This window comes from Danio rerio, chromosome 3, assembly GCF_049306965.1.
Source record: "Danio rerio strain Tuebingen ecotype United States chromosome 3, GRCz12tu, whole genome shotgun sequence".
Lineage (NCBI taxonomy): Eukaryota > Metazoa > Chordata > Actinopteri > Cypriniformes > Danionidae > Danio > Danio rerio.
This window is the reverse complement of record NC_133178.1, coordinates 25,004,491-25,024,667: the sequence shown is the minus strand read 5'-3', so window position 1 is coordinate 25,024,667 and position 20,177 is coordinate 25,004,491. Positions and strand designations below refer to the sequence as shown.

Below are 20,177 nucleotides of genomic sequence, written 5' to 3'. Positions count from 1 at the left end.
TCTAGTTTCAGTAAACAGCAACCACAACATTATACGTTCATACTTATGAGAGTATATGGAACTTTAACAAAATAATATAATTCATCAGATTTCATGTGCAATAATTTCTCTCTCACACACATTTTTCAGAGTTCTGATTTAATGTGGGTGAAAGGCTTTTTCATGAGTTTTTCTTCAAACTTCAAACATTATTTGATGGTCAAACCTGATTCAGATAGTGTTGAAGATTCAACCTTTCCATTGTTGAATCAATGTTAATCCAGTAAAGGTCTGCCGTTGAATGAACTTGAATGTTCAGCATGAAATCAGCATTTTTCATAAACCTTATTTATTTTATTAAGACATTTTCAATCCTCTGGAGAGAAATTAAGGTATATTTGTAACAACTTATTTGTTGGACCACTTCTAATGTCAACCAAATGAATTCAATGGTACTCTATGACATTGTAGGTTACTACAGTGGGCTCTAGGACAAATAAAAACACAATTCAGGTATTGTGAAAGAGAACTTTATTCTGTTTGATTTGCAAAATCATCTGAAAACAACAAACCGGAAAAAGAAGAATGGAGAAACCATTATCAATACATGCATGCACATATCGCAGTTGTCTTGAGCGTGTTGTTCTGAGGGCTTTTTTGCTCAACAGCCCTGGCTTTCTGAAAAACAAAACAAAACATTAAACAGTTCACACAAAGGCCCTATTGTCTATTTTAGACTATAGTAAACTAAAGTTTAAAACTATAGTTTAAAATAGAAGCTAAAGTGGGCCATGCTGCTCCCACCCACCATTACCCTAGCAGCAGGTCCCACTACCGGCCTCCCTTGTTTCCTTGAGGGTCCTCACAGCCCGTTTTGCGCCCTACCTTGGGTACACGAGCTCGAGCTCGAGCTGCCTCACCCAAGGGAGTGCACGAGCTGACCGGGCACCAGTCCGTGCCGGATGCCCGGAATGTTGCTCGGCGGCTCATTTCGAGCAACAAACACTTAATATTCCTCGCGATGTTGCGTTTATGTACGCAAACCGCGAGGAACTACAGCACAGACGGCCCGAGTGAAGCTTCACGAAGCGGACTTAGTGAGATTGGCGTGGCTCCACTCGTACCGTCGGTATTGAACTCACCTAGGTCAAGTACAAACAGCAACACCTTGACAACTGACAACACTGAGAGAAAGCACGAGAGCTTTATAAGAATGATGATGGAATGTTTAGAACGAGACGTCACTGCCTGACAATGAAGTCATGACGAGCGCTGAAGAAAGCTGCGTCCAAGATGGCGCCCTAGCAACAGGTGAATGGATGTGCTCTGACAACTATAATAGCGCACGCTGCTGGTGGTATATTTTGAAAGCTTGAAGCTCTTATTCTTTTCAAGAAAAGATTATTATATAAATACTTACTAGACTGTTTTGTGTCTGTGACAAAAATCAGAGAAAAGAAAGTACAACACGAGAACAACAGAAGTGTGTCTTTGGGGAAGGCAGGCACTTTTTTCCAGGGGTTTCAGTACAGCGTAACCGCTAGAATTAGGCAAAGGCTAATTCTGCTAACGTTAACAATAACGCGAATGAAACGTCTGAAGCTTCTTGTAGTTTCGAAACGGAAATACTACATAAATATTCGAGATAAACATGGACTTCGTACCTACTACACTAAGACTCTCACAAATATATCCTGATATTGATGAATTGTGTGATCGATGTAAAAGTGACAGGCAGACTTTCTCCATATGTTCTGGCCTGGGCTTGTCAAAACTTGAGTGACTATTGGACACAAATATTTAAAACACCGAATGATGTCTTTAATTTAGAAATAAAACCTAGTGTTGAAACAGCTGTTTATGGCGTATTAGAACAAAAAATATCATTGATAAACAAAAAAAAAATGTCACTGTGGTAATCATCACGGTAAATGTGAGCACCAATATTGTTTGGTTTCATATTTATGTAGAAGACCAATATAAATATGTCAGATTATTAATTTAGGTTTTATTTAAATTAGTGTTACAATTGATTTTGTCTAATGTAAACGTCTACAACACTGTAACGTTTATTTTTTATTTTATTCCATTTTGCTTTATTTGATTTTTATCTGTTTCTGTTGCATATTTCAGCAGCAAGGGTCATTATAGGGAAAATTACATCCTTAATTGTACAAAATGTTTTCTTAAAGCTTGTAAAAGAATCAAAACAAATCAACTAATACAAGAAATGACATGTTTAGGGAAGAGAATATACAGTTGAAGTCATAATTATTAGCCCCCCTGAATTGTTAATCCCCCCCCCATTTCTATTTAACGGAGATAATTTTTTACCACATTTCTAAACATAATTCAAAACATAATTCGAGCAGAAATAAAACAAATAAGACTTTATCCAGAAGAAAAGAATATTATCAGACATACTGTGAAAATTTACTTTTAAACATCATTTAGGAAATATTTAAAAAAGAAAAAAATCATTGGGGATATATATATATATATATATATATATATATATATATATATATATATATATATATATATATACATATATATAACCATATGACAATACTGTTATAGGTTTTTTCTCAGTACTTGATGAAATGTTGACACCTACTGTCAGCTTTCATAAGAGCAGATTTGTAGTTATAAAGGCCAATATGATATATTTTGTATTTAGTATATTATTGGTGTTTTTTCTGAAGGGATGGGGGACCTGAGAGGACCCCCGTCTGCAGAATGATGGAGAGAGTCTTACTGTAGGTTATTATATTGGTTATGGACCATGGTCCAAGACGCCTGTTAAGGCAAATCAGCCATGCACCAGAATGTTCCTGAGGGCCACCTGTCCAAGGTAAGCATAAAAAGAAGGCTGTTGATCTGTGATATATGTACAGTTGAAGTCAGAATTATCAGCCCTCTTGAATTATTAGCCCCTCGTTTATTGTTTTCCCCAATTTCTGTTTAGCGAAAAGATTTTTTTAGCACATTTATAAACATAATAGTTTTAATAACTCATTTTCAATAATGGATTTATTTTATCTTTGCCATGATGACTGCCATGATGACAGCACATAATATTTTTCAAGATACTAGTTTTCAGCTTAAAGTGACATTTAAAGGCTTTACTAGTTTAATTAGGGAAGTTGGGATAATTAGGCTAGTCATTGTATAACAGTGGTTTGTTCTGTAGACAATTGAAAAAGAAATATTGCTTAAGGTGGCTAATATTATTGACCTTAAAATGGTTTTAAAAATTTTTACCTGATTTTATTCTGGCCAAAATAAAACAAATAAGACTTTCTCCAGTAGAAAAAATATTATAGGAAGTACTGTGAAACATCATTTGGTAAATATATAAGTAAAAAAATAACATCACAGGAGGTGTAAAAAGTTTGATTTCGACTGTATATGTCCATATTTTTTAATTTTCTAGTCAAGGACTTTTTATAAGGGTTTTATTTTAAGTTGACGCTTATTGCACCATATATTTTTTTTATATGCTAGTGACCTTCTTGCTGTGAGGCGACAGTGCTAACCACTGAGCCACCGTGTCGCCCTTAAAAGACTTCTTTTTGGTAAATCTTAAGTCTGAGTGGGCTATAAATAAAAAAGGATTGCCGAGTATCATGTACATTGATAAAACTATGCTATGCAGTATTGCAGTATGTAATCACACATGCTCACAGAAAACTGAAAGGTGTAAAAAGATTTACAGCAGTGTGACAAGAAATGTGTTGACATAGTAGCTGCGTCCCAAATCGCATACTTATGCACTATTCTACGCCATTTTGTAGTATAAATAGTGTAAGTAGTGTGTTCACACTGAAAACTCTTAAAATAATAAGTGCACTTTAATTACCCGGATGATGCACTCATTCAGCCGCTAAAATGAAGTGTGTATTGATGGACACTTCACGCACTCAACGACCGCAGGTTTGCTTACGTAGCGAAAGGGGCGGAGCTATCGGACGCACATGTTGGATAACTTTATTTATTTTGGATGGAGAAAGCAAAATTCTCCTACGAGAGTGATTATATCGCCTCCCGATGGTGAATGCGGCAATACTCACGATAGGTATTATTTGATAATTCGGTCGTTTATTTCACTAATTTGGCAACTGTCAAACGTCATCAGGGAAACGGTTTGAATTTCCGTTTAGTAAAAAAACATTAGTGTGCCATTTGGGACAAGACTACATACATGTACTATCCTGTTGAGTGTGTAAGTGCATAAGTACATAGTGCATGAGTGCATAGTGTATAGTGTGCCATTTGGGACGCAGCTATTGTGTCTTACCACTGTATGCTCCAGTGCAGCACATGTCTGAATCCTGTGCCACAAATTTTATTTTGTCATGTTTGTGTGCTTTGCAAACATTTGTGCCAATAAAACAATTTGAAACCCATTTGATTTTTGGTCAAAGATGTAACTTTTTTTTTACTTAGTAGTGACTTTTGCCATGTGGATTTTTTTTAAATCTAGCCTGCCTTTAATGAAACACTAATGCAGAAATAAATGTGGAACACTGGTGAATCTGACTCTGATTTATATAGTAGTGGAACGACTATTAATAGCTTTCAGCAAAGGGACTTTGACCACAATGTCATGAATTATATGAAAAAATTGTTGTTATAAATATGCAAATCACAAATAATTATTTAAACATTCAGAAGTAATTTTTAATGACACCAATGCCTATTTTAATAGCAGGTTCATCAAATCAATACTTTTAAAACAAATTTATTATTAGTTTATTGACGTGTATGATGCTTTTTCATACGTTTGGGTTTTTTTCTCATGGCGACTGATCATTTTAAAGAAAGATAATTGTGTTTAAAAAGCAAGTATCTTATTCTTTTGTCTTGAATTATCTTGAATAGCTGCATTTTTTAGTCATTTGTCTATGGATTTCAACTGCTCGCAGATCATTAATTACAATAAAATATGTCTGGAGCAAACATGTCTTTTACGGTTTTATTTATTATTTTAAATATATACATATAATAAATTCTGCTATGTGTAATGACTATAAAATAATAACAGGAAAGCACCAAATTGCTGAAATGTATTTAATAATTTGTATAAAATGCTTTTTTGGTAATGAAAGCTACAAGATGAATTGCATACATTGCTCAGATGTTGTTTTTTCCCCATACATCAGCAGTCTAAACATCTTGACTGTTCTATGAGTCTTGTCTATGAACTGATACAAATTAATTTTTAATAAAGTAATATCAGATTCCAGTCTGTGATTGGCTGGGCCATTCTAGCTGCTTTATTTTCTTTTTCTGAAAGCTGTAGAGTTTCATTGGCTGTGTTTTAGAATCATTGTCGTGCTGAAATATCAACGCTGGTTTCCTCTTCATCATAAGGGTAATATAGATGTTGGACTGAAGCAGCTAATATTGATATACACTGATGAGGGGCAGGGCTGATTGTTAACTACTGAAAGATTTCAGCTGCTGCCTGGCCTTTCCATGACTTATTACACCTCCCTTTCTTCGTGTGTTTAATATTTTATTCCTGTGCAATTTCATTGTATTCCACATAACAAACAAAAAATTATTCTCCTAGTTTTCTTTGCATGTATGGATTACATTTGAGGTTACTGACATGTGGGGAAAACTTCACCTTGCCAAATGTTTTCTGAGAAAAGTTGTGACCAATACTTATTTTACGTCATTGAAATAGGAAACATTTATGCAATATGCAATTTTAATATAAAAAAATTTTTTTTAAGTTTGAGCATCCTATAAAAATCAGTTTCAGTCACTCATGTGGTTATAAATCAGGGTAAAAAAAACAGCCGAAATGTCAGTTAAATAAAACCCAGGTGTTCTACAAGTACCCTCTTCGTCACACTCAGTCCCATGCAGTTCTATTTCTATACATACGTAATTCCTTATTTAAGCTTGTATTGTGTGTCTTAGCTCCTGCATGAGGACTCACACGTCACATGAGTCTAGTTCAGTTCTCTCTCGCCAGACAGAGACAAGACTCCTCAGTCAAAGCTTGTGTCTGGATCTCTCCTTGTAGATCTTCCTTCATACCTTCGGAAAACTCAACCAGTGGATCTGTCCTCACTTGACCTACTTCAATTTTGGTTTCACATCCCAAAATGCACCAAAAAAGAGAAAAGCAGTCACATTCCTCCAAACTTCCCTTTGAATAAAATATCTCTGGTACTCAAACGCTTGACCCTATATACAGTCCAGCAGTGTCCTCTGAGCGTACTGTCCCATGCAGTCTTATATTCACTTTCGTCTACGGATATTGGCTTCGGCTGAAAGGAAGCAGAGTATTTTAGTTCACAGCTCAGTCATGTTTTGCATTATTTAATTCACACATCTGATAAAGATCATTACAGTCTTACTGGTGTAATCTTGTGGCATCATGGGTTTCGAGATAACGGTTTTCAAGGCCTCCACCCACTCTCTTTGATCACGCTCCTGTTCACACATGAAGACAAACTGCCGGTCCGGCGTCTCCACAATTACCCCGCACTTCCATTTGTTGCCTCTTGTGCCTTTAGGAACACACTCCCTCACTGAATAGCCATGATTCTCTGAGCCAATGAAAACAACCCCAAGCTCAATGGCATCCTTTAGGATAAAAAAAATTAACGTAAGAGTAACGCAGATGATAACGTTACATAAAACTTATGTTTTTCTTTTGCTAAACATTACGAGAGCTAAATCTGGTTCTTTAGGAAAGAGAGAATACAAAAAAGCAAAGAAGAAAAAGTCATACCAGCTGTGTTTTAAAATAGAGTAGTTTTCTGTCCATTGAATCCAAGATGAACCATCTTTTCTTGAATGGCTCTCGCTGCTGTTTAACACACACAAACATTCACTCTCAACATACAGTAACTGAATGTCTTTAGTTGTTTGAGCAACAATACTATTCATTAGAAAACAGAAAAACAAATCAAAACAGAAAAATATAAATGATATAATATGCTGAATCATGCAGATGTTTAGCATATTATGTAAAAAAGCTTTACATTTGTGTCTAATTTATATTTGTTTGTTGGTTTTTCTGAGCAAAAATGTTAAACATTAGTTTTTAGACCACAAAAGATTGTGATTTGTTCTGACATACATATATGGGTAACACTTTACAATAATGTTTGTAGTTAATGTTAGGTAATGCATTTACTAACATTAACAAACTTTGAACAATTATTTATTACAGTATTAATAGGGTATTTGCTGAAGGACCTTTACATTTTCAATAACTTGGGTCAAACCCTTCCGGTGAACTGTATGCCGTTACAAAATCGGCGCGTTTAAGGTCTATTTTCTTTAAATTAATGATTTTCACTGCCTGATATATATGAGATATTAAGTGGGTCTGAGAATGTACAAAGAAGCACTGCATTAAATTAACTTTTTTCCACGCCATGTCTTTAAAATATGAGCATTTATTTTACTCCAGTATTTTCAGTAGTTTCTGCACTCGCCTGCTGATCCTGACGGGCGTGTTTTACACTTCAACAACTAAATGAATGCTGAAGTCTATTTAACTGATTATATTTTAATTACATTACAATATTGATGCTGTAAAAGGAACCGTATAAAATTAAATAAAGTCACATTAACCGTTCACCGGAGTTTCATTAGTAAGGGAAGAAACACCAGACCTGCATATACCCTATGTATCTTTGTTAAACTTAGTTAATAAGAATAAAGTTGTTCATTGTTAGTTCATGTTAAGGCAAGCACATCTTTGCATTTTAATATAGTAAATTGAACTATGATTAATAAAAAGCTGTACAAGGACTGTTCATTTTTAGTTCATATTACTAAATACATGAACTACAATTAACTAATGGAACCTCACTATAAAGTGTGATTAATATATTATTATATGCTTTCTATGTATTTTTCATCACTTTCGACAGTTACATTTCATACATTTCATAAGAACACCAAAATGGGACATCTCAACTAATCCATGTACTGTACACACGATGGTGTTAAATGGTGTATTGGTGTGTGTAAATAAAGTGTGTATAAAGTGTTTTCATGATTTGGATGATTCATTTTTAAATGCTTGTGCAATTTACACATATACGCACAAAAAAAACCTTGCTATATTAAAAATGTAGATTTTTAAATATGCAAAAAAATTATAAAAATAAAGAGAACCACGTGCAGGAAAAACAAATCCTCTTACCAGTGGACCAGTCTTCTCCATATAACCTTCTTTGAGGTAATTTCTGCTGATCCATGGAATTATCTTGAAACAAAATAATGGTATAGGAATTTAAAATCAAGGTGATTAATACGAAAAAAAATATTATTAACCTATTAACCTAAGAAAACAAAGCTATAAATACTTGCCTATCAAATATTCTACTGTTTCGTTTTCAATATATTTTGAGTAAACTGTGGTGTTCACATTTGTGTGATGTTATTTTGTACCATTTTAATTATCATTCCAATAAACTACAAATCAGCGTTGGGGGTAATGCATTACAAGTAACGCAAGTTACGTTATAATATTAAGTAACAAGTAACGAGAAAAGTAACACATTACTTTTAAAAATTAAGTAAAAATACTTAAGTTACTTTTCAAAAATGGAATCCAAGTTACTTTTTAGTTTAGTTTATTCTTTAAAAAAATAAATTACTGAATTAAAATAAATGTAGTCACAGTGAATCCTGCACGCAATGAGATAACACAGGAACAGACAGAAATGAAGACAGCAGAGCTTTACATTGCAGCTGTAGAAATATTCTCATTATTTTGAACACATGGAAGAAAATCAAAAGAAGATTATCTGAATAGACACCCATTTTACTTTTTATTAAGACAAAAAGTACAAAAGTAACAAATGCATTGCTTTAAACTTTCGTTAATCTGTATATGTATATATATATATATATATATGTATATATATATATATATATATATATATACATATATATATATATATATATATATATACATATATATATATATATATATATATATATATATATATATATATATATATATATACATATATATATATATATATATATACATATATATATATACATATATATATATATATATATATATATATATATATATATATATATATATATATATATATATATATATATATATATATATACATATATATATATACATATATATATATATACATATATATATATATATATATATATATATATATATATATATATATATATATATATACGGCATCTATAGCTCTTGGGTCAGAAAGTTCTCCGAAGATAACAATAATTCCCAATCCTACATTCATTTTTAATAATTGTTTTTAAAGGTAATGGAAGGTTATACAGTGTGTTGTTATTTGCAGAGCTCCTCTAATAAAAAAAAAAAAAAAGATTTAAAAAACCTTTCCCAGTGGACCTTTCCAACTGGATAAGTTGGTGGTTCATTCCGCTGTGGCGACCCCGGATTAATAAAGGGACAAAGCCAACAAGAAAATAAATGAATGAATGAATGAATTTAAAAAAACCTTCAAGTTTTCTGACCACAGTCAGGTCAAAATAAAAAAAAAAAGTAAAAACGAAAAAGTAACATCGTTTTATATAACATAAAAATTAATGAAGTAACACAACTAGTTATTTTTTGGGGGAGTAACTCAATATTGTAATGCATTACTTTCAAAAGTGACTTTCCCAAACACTGCTACAAACTGTTTAATGCTAACACTACAATCCTAATCCAAACAAAAGTCATTCAGTAAACTCATATTCTCGATCATTTGGTTTTGATACTTACAACTATTATAAAAAAAAGTCTGTTTATATACTACAAATGTCTCTATAGTATGAATTAAAATTATACATCAATTATTCTATACGCTAAACAATTTCATATGGGCTTTTTGTTTAGCATACACAAAACCAAAACTACTTTGCCGTGTCCTGTTGACATTGTAGTGGTGTGGGGTGTATGTTTGACGGTCATTCATGTTGTGAAACATGAGGGAAGACAGGCTTTAAAACATTAATGGTTTAAGGAAGTACAATCGTTTGGAAAAGGGGAAACTTGCAGTACTTCCCTTTTATGTGGCAATGTGAGCACAACTATAACAGGAGAAGGATCTACCTGTGTTTTTGACATGTTTAAATGCAAATTGGTGACACACTGGACCTGTTTACACCTGGTGTCTGATTGGACAGCTATCGCTTCATTTACATTTGGCCACATAAATGTGTCTTAGCTAAACTGATGTGATTTTGATCTTCAAATCTTATACTATATGCAAATTAACACTGGTTAAGGTTACATTTGCTAAAGTGTCAGATACACTGTGTTTTATTTAATTATATTCAGTATTTTTTTTACAGAGACTTAAGCTATGCATCTTATTCAGCATATACATGATTTCATTTTCACTTAGTTCTCCACTCATGTTTCAGTATATCATCATTACAAGCAGTGTTTATTTTGACAGCAAATTTTCATTTAGTCTTAGACTTTTAACTAAAATTCCATTTTAATTTGTCATATTTTAGTCCTCTGAATCATTTTAGTTTCAGTCAAAAATTTAAGTTGACTAAATTTACTATAGGTTAAGTTGACTATAATATATATTTGGTTTAACTTAAGTGTAATTTATATACATTTATACAAAATATTCTAACGTAAAATTAAATAAAACAGTCTTTATAATATAGCCTTTCCATTGAAGACCAAAAATTAGATAGGCATTGTTTATTTATATCATAAATAATATGTAAAATGATGTGTTGGCGATCAATCCACATGTAAGAACAGTAGCCTACTAATAATGCAGGATTGTGCAATTATTTAGCAAACCCTTTTTTTATTTAGTCTTTTTAACCGGTTTGTTGAACAGTTTCAAGCCATTTAATCTTTCAGAGGGCTTAAAATAGTTAAAGTCCGCTTTGCAATGTCATTCTACCAAGCTTTACTCTTGTAGTTGGTGTTACAGTAGTTGGCGCTCAGCTATAGCACTGATTAAATAAGAAGAGTAATGACATTTGACTGGCAAATGATATTGTGTTATTTATAATACATCCCTCAATCATATTCTCATCTTGTTTTTATTAGTCGACAAAAATAAAATTCATACAGTCATTTTCTTTTCAGCTTAGTCCCTTTATTAATCTGGGGTCACCACAGCGGAATGAACCGCCAACTTATCCAGCATAGGTTTTATGCAGCAGATGCCCTTCCAGCCGCAACCCAGCACTTGGAAAACAAAATATCAGTATATTTAAATTATAGTTGTCGTCCTCATCACTTACTTTTAATTTAGTTTTCGTCTAGTTTTTGTTGATAGAAACTTTTTCGTCACAAAAATTATGTAAAAAAATATTGGGCCGGTCTCCCATTTACTTTCATTGCAAGCAAAATGAAACATGTTTTGGTCATACAAATGTCTACAAGACATCATTCAAAGCTGTAAAGGGTTTACTTTAACTGTGTATAACTTACTCTCACAAAAACAAAACACTGTGTCTTTTACATTTTTTAAACAAAATAGATTTTTTGATTATTTTTCCTCTCCATAGGCTACTACGTGTGCTTAATGCTTAATGCCATTTTTATAGTGACTTATCATTCTAATTCTCTCATTTCATAGTCAATGACCAGTGAAGAAATCATTAAACTAATCAAAATCCCAAACTGTCATGTGTGGTGTTGCATTGGATTTTACATTGAGTTGTGTGTTGTATTTGTGCTGTTTGGTCTATAATGTTTTTGAAAAAAAAATTTGTCCCCTTTTATTTTAATTTGGGTGCTTTTCGCCTTTATTAAGATAAGATAGTGGAGCATATAGAGAGGTGAAGAATCAGCAAAGGACATTGAGCCGGAGATCGAACTCGGACCCCTGTGAGCACTTAACCACTAGTGTAACCACTAGTCTATTGATATAAAATTTACACGTGGTTTCAACCAAAACCACTTAGACCTGTCTGGTTTTGTCTGTAGTGCATCCCAGACCACCTTCTGAGGTCAATTGCATGTATTAAATCAAATCACTTTATAGTCACATCAGCTGCAGCACATGTGCTATGATGAGTGAAAAGCTTAGGAGCTGGCTCCAGACAGTGCAAAATACAACGACATCCTCCTAAACTGTACAAAAGACATTAAATATGTTAGATGTATTATTTGTATGTAAATATCTGTGTCGAAATTATTAGACCCTCTGTTTATTTTTTCCCCATTTTCTGTTTAACCGAGAGAAGATTTTTTAACGCATTTGTAAGCATAATAGTTTTAATAACTCATTTCTAATACCTGATTTATTATTTCTTTGCCATGATGACAGTAAATAATATTTGACTAGATATTTCTTAAGACACTTCTATACAGCTTAAAGTGACATTTAAAGGCTTAACTAGGTTAATTAGGCAGGTTAGGGTAATTAGGCAAGTTATTGTATAATGATGGTTTGTTCTGTAGACTATGGAAAAATATAAAGCTTAATAGAGCTTATAATTTTGACCTTAAAATGGGTTTTATAAAATTAGAAATTGCTTTTATTCTAGCCGAAATAAAACAAATAAGACTTTCTCCAGAAAAAAATTATTATCTGACATACTGTAAAAATTTCCAGGCTCTGGTAAACATAATTTGGGAAACATTTTAAAAAGACAAAAATTCAAAGGGGGTTTAATAATTCTGATTTTAACTGTATTTCATGATCAGATAGCATTCCAATCAGAAAAACCCAAATTTAGCAGGTGTAAGCAGCCCCACTTTAGGTGAAAACCAAGTAAATCAAAAATACTTACATCTACATCACTAGCAGTTGGAAAGGCTGTTTTCAAGTAGGCATGGCGAACTGCTCTAATTGCATTAAACCAGTTGACAATCTCCTAAAATGGAGGAATTACAGAATAAATGCTGTTAAGTAACCACGCTCCCTTTGAATCAAATAAAGATGGAATACGAGGTGGATTTTTTGAATAAAGCAAAAACAATATGACAAAATATGTTTACCTGTCCATTTTTATGGTAAACAAACAGGTTTCGGGTGTGATCTTCCACACAGTAGGTGATCTGGAGGCCGTGAGCATGACCAATTTTCTCAGGCTGGAAGGTTGCATTCAGGTTCTTTACATAAATAGTAGCCTTTGGCCCTTTCGATTCCTGAAAAAAAATCAATATAAGTTATTATTAGATTTTATTATTGTAATATTTCTTTAAATAGTTTAGTTATGGTCATCATTTATTCGCGTATGACCTTTTCCAAACCTTTATGAGTTTCTTCATTCTGTTCAACACAAAAGAAGATATTCTGAAGAATGTTGGGAACCTGTAACCATAGACCTCCATTGTATTTGTTTTTCCTACTATGGAAGTATTCAGCTTTTTTTAAAATATATTCTTCAGTTTTCAACAGAACGAAGAAACTTATAAAGGTTTGTAACCACTTGAGGGTGAGTAAATAAAAAATTAGAGGTGAACTATCCCTTGAATGCATGGGATATTAGATTAGCAATGCACAGAAATCAGGTTTGATTAACTTCAACATCAACTCATATTCCATTTTGTGCGGCGTTGTACAATACATGCTTTTAATAAAGTATAAAGTTTGTTTCTCAATGGTGCGCAAACATCATTGCTCAACAAAAAGTCTTTTCTCACATCCTCCTTGTAGTATTTCAGGGTAAAATCGTGCACTGAAAGAACAAACTTCCTCTCCAGGAACTGTCCATTATCTCTTCCTTTCTTCCACAGCATGCCCTCATAAACATCTAGAGTCAGAAAAAAACATTTTGTTAAAAGATTAATTAATAGTTCATGTTGACAGAGAGAAAACAGAATAATGTTATAAAATTAGAATTATGTAATAAAGTGTCATAGCAGCATAACCGATTTAGTCATTTGAAATCAAAAATGTGTTCCGACAAGTGCTACAACTATAGTCTAAATGTTAAACTGTATTTGCAATACTTTAAATATAGTTTAAAATAGATTTGTTCTTTTGATGGAAAGATAAATGTGTTATCGGCTTGGATCATTTAAAATCAAAGTATGATCTTCAATCCTCTGAGATTTTTAGATATTTACAAATAAGAGATTTTACTATGAAAAATTGACCTGGTTTTGAAAATATAACCTTACACCAGACACTTATACATATAAAAAAAACACGACCCAGTAGAAAAAGGTACTGTCTCTTTTTTATTACTTATTATTTAGATGAGGTTAATTCAAACACTGACATCAATACAGCTTAATAAAGAGATATCAGATGATTCATGGAATTTCTTTTCAAGATTCGTGATTGTTTTATCAACGCGAGACAAAGACTGATTCAATTTAAAGTTATGCACAGACTTCATTATTTAAAAGTAAAATTACATAAGATTTTCCCAAATGTAATCTTATTGTGCAATAAATGTAAAAACTTTGAAGGTACACTGACTCACTTATTCTGGTCATGCCATAAAATTTGTTTATTTTGGCAGAACCTTTTTGATTTTCTATCTGAATTATACAAGATTGATCTGTCACCAGAGTCAAAATTAGCACCTCAGAAATAGGAGATAAATATTTATCCCATGCAGTATTTTTGTGTATGATATTAGCAAAGAAAATAATTTTGAAAGTCAGATCACGTGCCTGTCTTTGAAACCTGGATTAGCAGCTTAAGTTATGTGTTGCCCATGGAAGACATGCGATATGGGATGGCAAACAAACAAAACATATGTTTTTAAATCTGAAACCCCATTATGTTTTATATTAGTAATGCTCACTTCACTTGTAACTCATTATAGGTGGGATTGGTTTGGCATATGTCGAGTTGTGGAGCCTACATTCATTCATTCATTTATTCATTCATTTATTTTATTTTTGGTTTAGTTCCTTTTATAATCTGGGGTCGCCACAGCAGAATAAACCGCCAACTTATCCAGCATATGTTTTGCGCAGTGAATGCCCTACCAGCTGCAACCCATTACTAGGAAACACCCATACATTCATTCACACACTACACTACAGACAATTATAGCTTACCCAATTTACCTATACCACCTTTACCGCATGTCTTTGGACTTTGGAAACCGGAGCACCCAGATGAAACCCATGCAAACACAGGGAGAACATGCAAACTCCACACAGAAATGCCAACTGACTCAGCTGGGGCTCGAACCAGCGACCTTCTTGCTGTAAGGCAATTATGCTATCCACTTAGCCACTGTGCTGCCCAAGCCTACACATTTCTTTGTAAATTATTTTTTATATTAATACATTTTTTTCTCTTATGCTTTCTGGATGATATTGTATTATGTTATGTCCGACTATTTATGTATTGTGAAATGGCCTTTGTACCCTTTTTTTTTGTTTGTTCTGTTTAGGTTATTGTTTATTTTCTTATGCTAAAAACAATAAAAAGATACATTTTAAAAGTTGTTATCGGCTGAAGCTGATGCATTACTCTATTACTCTCTAGTTTTCAGTACATGAGCCAGCAAATATCATTCTAATATACTGATATGCTTAATATTATTGCTCAGTTATTAAAATTTGTTGCTATTACATAATTTGTGGACTCGCTTTGATAAAATTTGCACAACCATTTGAACAATTTTTACTATTACTGTCCATTTAATGCATATTTTTTTAATAAAAGCAATACTTTCTATTGAACAATGTTATTAATTATTAATATAGCATAACACACAGTTAAGTCTATTTTTAAAAGACTTATATCAGCATATTAGAATAATTTTCAAAGGAACATGTGACCCTGAATACTCAGCTCTGACAATGTTTTTTGAAAATTTGAATGACATTTCACAATATATTACAATTTTCCCAATATTATTTGCAAACTACTAACAGCACCCCAGCAATAACCCCTCAAAAAACAAGCAACAGCTTAGTACCAATGCATATTCACTTAGTAACTGCTTAAAAATACCCTAGCAACCATATCAAGCAACTCACATGTTTCTCCATAAACTGTACATCTCTAGATTTGTGTAAAGTAACACTATTTCACAATAACAGTGTTTTAATGTATGTTTGAGTGCATAAATGCTTCATTAAAAACATAGAAACCTTAATGTTTTAAAAAACTTTAACCAATACTCTACATATATAATATGTTTTAAAATACTATGGCTAAAAGCAAGCATATGGGAACTGAAACGGATCACCTGCTGTGTAAGGTCTTTCAGTCTTTTCCTCTGTAAACTCCATTCTTTCATATTTAGCTCGAATCCATTGTTCTCTGAGGACCCTATAGAGTGTACATAGAATGCATTGTGTTGAGTTACATACTGTAGATCACTCATGTGTGAATTACATATACATTTGAGAATAAATGTGCTTTATACATAGTTTTGCTGAAAAAGACAATATATTCAGCTAAGTGTGCAGTGTGTGTAAGCATTAAAAGAACCAGAAACCTCTTTAGTTAAATCAGTAGTTCCTCTTTCTGTGACCAACAATAGCACACAGACTTTTATTTTCCTTGCCAGTAAAATATTTGCTTGATCAGCCTTTTTAAAGAGATAGTTCACCCTAAAATCAAAATGTACTCACTATTTGTTCTCCTTCAAGTGGTTTCTTTCTTCTGTTGAACACCAAAGAAGATATTTTGAAGAAACTGAAAGCCTGTAAACATTAACTTTCATAGTAGGAATGGAAGTCAATGGTTACAGGTTTTCAACATGTTTTATTTATCTTGCTTTTGTGTTCAACAAGAAAGAAACCCATAAAGGTTTGGAACAAGTAATTGAAGAGCAAATGATGCCAGTATTTACATTTTTGGGTGAATTATCCCTCTTTAAAAATATAAACACATCGATCTGTTCTATTGTGGTACAAACTAACAGAGTATGTCAGGTGTAAAATAATGCAGGACTTTTAGTCAGGAAAGAGCTGGACAACTTACTCGCAATCATGTGGATGTGGCCTGTAATAAAAGACAGGCACGCATTTCTCATAGAAGTTTTTGGCAGAGCAGTTTCCATTGGCTTTCATAAACTTCTCATCCAATGATGCATTGAAAGGAAACAAAATAGTGATTATAGTTCACATTCATGACTTAATGTAACCACAAGGTTATGAAATGTTAAATAATGATAACCAAACAAAAATGAACACATCATCTGAGCTAATCATTAAAAATCGTAGCGCACAAAGTCATTTTTACCTGCACAAGTTCATCATCCCAGAAGTCTAAGCGAATGGACTTGATACGACTTATAGTGGGAAGATTGCGATGAGTTCCGGAGCAGGTTAGACACACAAATATTCCTAACTTACATGAAGCCCAATCTGGATCTTCAAAAGAAAAAAAATGCATGCAAATTTATACATCAGAGTTAATGAAAAAAAAAAAAATATATATATATATATATATATATATATATTCAGAATTAAGAAGAAAGTCAGAATTATTCGCCCCTTTGATTTTTTTCCCCATTTATAAATATTTCCCAAATGATGTTTAACAGAGCAAAGACATTTTCACAGCATGTCTGATAATATTTTTTCTTCTGGAGAAAGTCTTATTTGTTTTATTTCAGCTAGAAAAAAAGCAGTTTTTAATTTTTTTTTTAAACCATTTAAAGGACAAAATTATTAGCCTCTTTAAGCTATATTTGTTTTCGATAGTCTACAGAATAAACCATCATTATACAGTAACTTGCCTAATTACCCCAACCTACCTAGCCTTTAAATGTCAATTTAAGCTTTATGGAAGTGTCTTGAAAAACTTCAAATAAAATATTATTTACTGTCATCATGGCAAAAATAAAATAAATCAGTTATTAGAAATGAGTTATTAAAACTATTGTGTTTAGAAATGAGTTGAAAAAAATCTTCTCTCCGTAAACAAAAATTGGGGAAAAAAATAATTCTGAATTCTGACTTTAACTGTATATTTCCTTCCTTCTTTGTGTATGTACTTCTTAGAAAAAAAATACTTACAATTGCATTTAAAGGGATAGTTCACCCAATCCATAGCAGGAAAATACATACTGTGGAAGTCAATGATTACAGGTTTTATTGAAGAATGTTGAAAACTTGTAATCATTGTCTTCCATGGTATCTTTCTTCCAATAAAACCAATGGTTATCAGTGGTGGAAAGAGTACTGGAAAATCTTACTCAAGTAAAAGTACAATTACTTGCCCATGAATGTAAAGCAAGTAGAGTAAAAGTATCTGTTGTGAATATTATAGTTAAAGTAGCGCTTTTAAAAAGTACTCAAGAGTTATGAGTGGTGAGTTTTATACTGTGAAGTCTAATGCCTTTTCGTGCAATATGTGCATGCATGTGTGTGAAAATGTAACATTCTGTAGTGAATTTAGTGATTGCTTAAGGCCTTTTCAGACATCATACACTAGTCATCCAGTTCAAACAGTGATGCAATGATGCAATTTAGATTCTATGTGTGATTTGATTGGACAAGAATCACAGAAATGATTATTCTACTTTAGCTAGCCTATTGCCATAGACAGGAACAAATAAAGTAGTGACTGCAGGTTGAAGTAAAATAACAGAGTAAAAGTATTGATACAGCACTAAAAATGTACTCAAAGGAAAGTAAAGGTACACTTTTTTAACTATTCAATTACAGTAATTTGAGTTTTGGTATTTGTTACTTTACATCACTCATGGTTACTAGTTTCCAACATTCTTCAAAATATCTCTTTTTTTGTGCAGAAAACTGGATTAAAGCAAGTCAAGGGTGAGACGTTTCATTTTAAGTATTTAAGTATTAAATTCCCTTCAAGTATACCTGACTTATGAAAGTTATTTACTATAATAGTATCCATGTTTAGGTAATTAAGTTAGCCCATTTAAAGTATACTTTGCTATATATATATATATATATATATATATATATATATTTACATTAAGTTCTAAATTCATTTCAAGAAAGTGAATCACTCAAAATGTCGAAATGATGGCTGAGTGATAGAAAAAAAATCAGCAATATAAATAAAAACTAAATAAAAGTAGAAAGAGTGTATTTCAGGACTTTGGCCCCATGACTGGGATTGCGGGCCCCAAAATCACTGAATCCCCCCTATTCACCAAGTATGGGGATACATTCTTAAACCTTTAAGGTGTAGCGTATGCTTCAAGGTTTACTTCCATTCATTGTTACAATTACTTAACAAGTAAACAATCATATCTATATCTTAACGTGTAGTGTATATATATAACCATATACATATATATTTATATAAATATAAAATTGTGTATTAGTGATGTGCTAATTAGCTTAAAAATATACCTCTAAAAACTAAAGTGACCCAATTCAGTCAGCTGTAATTGAGAAACATCATGTAGGATGAGTTTATTTTTGTACAAGAAAAACAAGTAATACAAAATAAGTGTAAAACTGCGATTTTTTTTATGAAAGGTCATATAGAAATAAATTAAAACTGTATATTCTTATTATATTATAGGCTAGAATATTTAAGTGCGATTTCAGTTGTTTTTGAAAGGTGAAACAATGAATGACTTACAATAATGAAAATTTCAATGAAAGCTTTTGGGTTAAAAATCTAATTTTAACTAAATGCAAATGTAAAACAAGTTCGAGTTTGTTTTTATTGAAGCCACTAAAGCGCACTAGACGAATATCATCCATTGAGGCACTTTTGTGAAACCATGACTATGACAAGCTGTCTACTGTTAACCCCTACAATATTTTAGATTTCAACTTTAATAATCGAGATGTTAATGAACAATATCAGAGAACATTCTGACAATTCTGTACACTTCCAATAGACTGTGAGTGAATGCAGTTTACAGCAATGGAGAAACAATAGCCGTTAACTGTACTCACCTGCAGCTCCACAGTCAGCACAGCAGTTATTCTCTGGTAGCTTCACCAATTCTAGAAGTATCTTTTTGTTCTTTTCCCGATTTGCCATAGGCGATTTGCTTTTAAAAACATAAAGGTAACGTTATTAGTTTCTTCTCTCTTGCCTGTGACTTTGACGTGTGGAGGGTGCGGTTTCGCGGTTTACTTCAGTCACTCGGTCGCTAAAACACTCCTGTCGCGTCAGAATCGACAGTCAAATGCGCCTCTAATGTTGTGGTGCAGCGGCTTCAGCGAGGTCTTCCGCAAGCATTCAATGGGCCAAAAAAATCCCTTCGTGTTCACTTCCTGGAGAAAACAACAAACACTGAGCTGCTGCTGAAATACATGCTATTTTAATAACAGCATTGACACCGTATGGTAATATGACGTTATA

The 20,177-nt window shown here is 32.5% G+C and overlaps 1 protein-coding gene across 2 annotated transcripts; it reads right to left on the bottom strand.

Moving 5' to 3' along the window:
• Positions 1-5,038: 5,038 nt before the first annotated feature.
• Positions 5,039-20,008, bottom strand: adap2 (ArfGAP with dual PH domains 2). 2 transcript variants are annotated; one of them, XM_073944517.1, is made up of 12 exons: positions 19,950-20,008; positions 19,766-19,863; positions 17,115-17,245; positions 16,854-16,945; positions 16,114-16,196; positions 13,595-13,704; positions 12,947-13,096; positions 12,739-12,822; positions 8,162-8,224; positions 6,734-6,811; positions 6,349-6,585; positions 5,039-6,266 (listed from the first exon to the last, which is right to left on the bottom strand). In XM_073944517.1, the coding sequence occupies exons 2-12, from the start codon at positions 19,851-19,853 to the stop codon at positions 6,126-6,128; spliced, it is 1,257 nt and encodes a 418-aa protein (XP_073800618.1). In that variant the 5' UTR covers positions 19,854-19,863; positions 19,950-20,008; the 3' UTR covers positions 5,039-6,125. The 2 variants fall into 2 exon arrangements, with proteins under 2 accessions (XP_073800618.1, XP_073800619.1); XM_073944518.1 differs by having other exon boundaries at positions 6,357-6,585.
• Between the last annotated feature and the right edge of the window lie 169 nt (positions 20,009-20,177).

What these genes read in the sequence shown, in the direction of transcription:
- adap2 (XM_073944517.1), bottom strand. Translation starts at nt 19,853, where the DNA reads ATGGCAAATCGGGAAAAGAACAAAAAGATACTTCTAGAATTGGTGAAG. An exon ending in GGGATGATGAACTTGTGCAG is followed by an intron (nt 16,946 to 17,114) that starts GTAAAAATGACT and finishes TTGGATGAGAAG; the next exon opens with TTTATGAAAGCCAATGGAAA. An exon ending in TGGAGAAGACTGGTCCACTG is followed by an intron (nt 6,812 to 8,161) that starts GTAAGAGGATTT and finishes TGTGTTAAACAG; the next exon opens with CAGCGAGAGCCATTCAAGAA.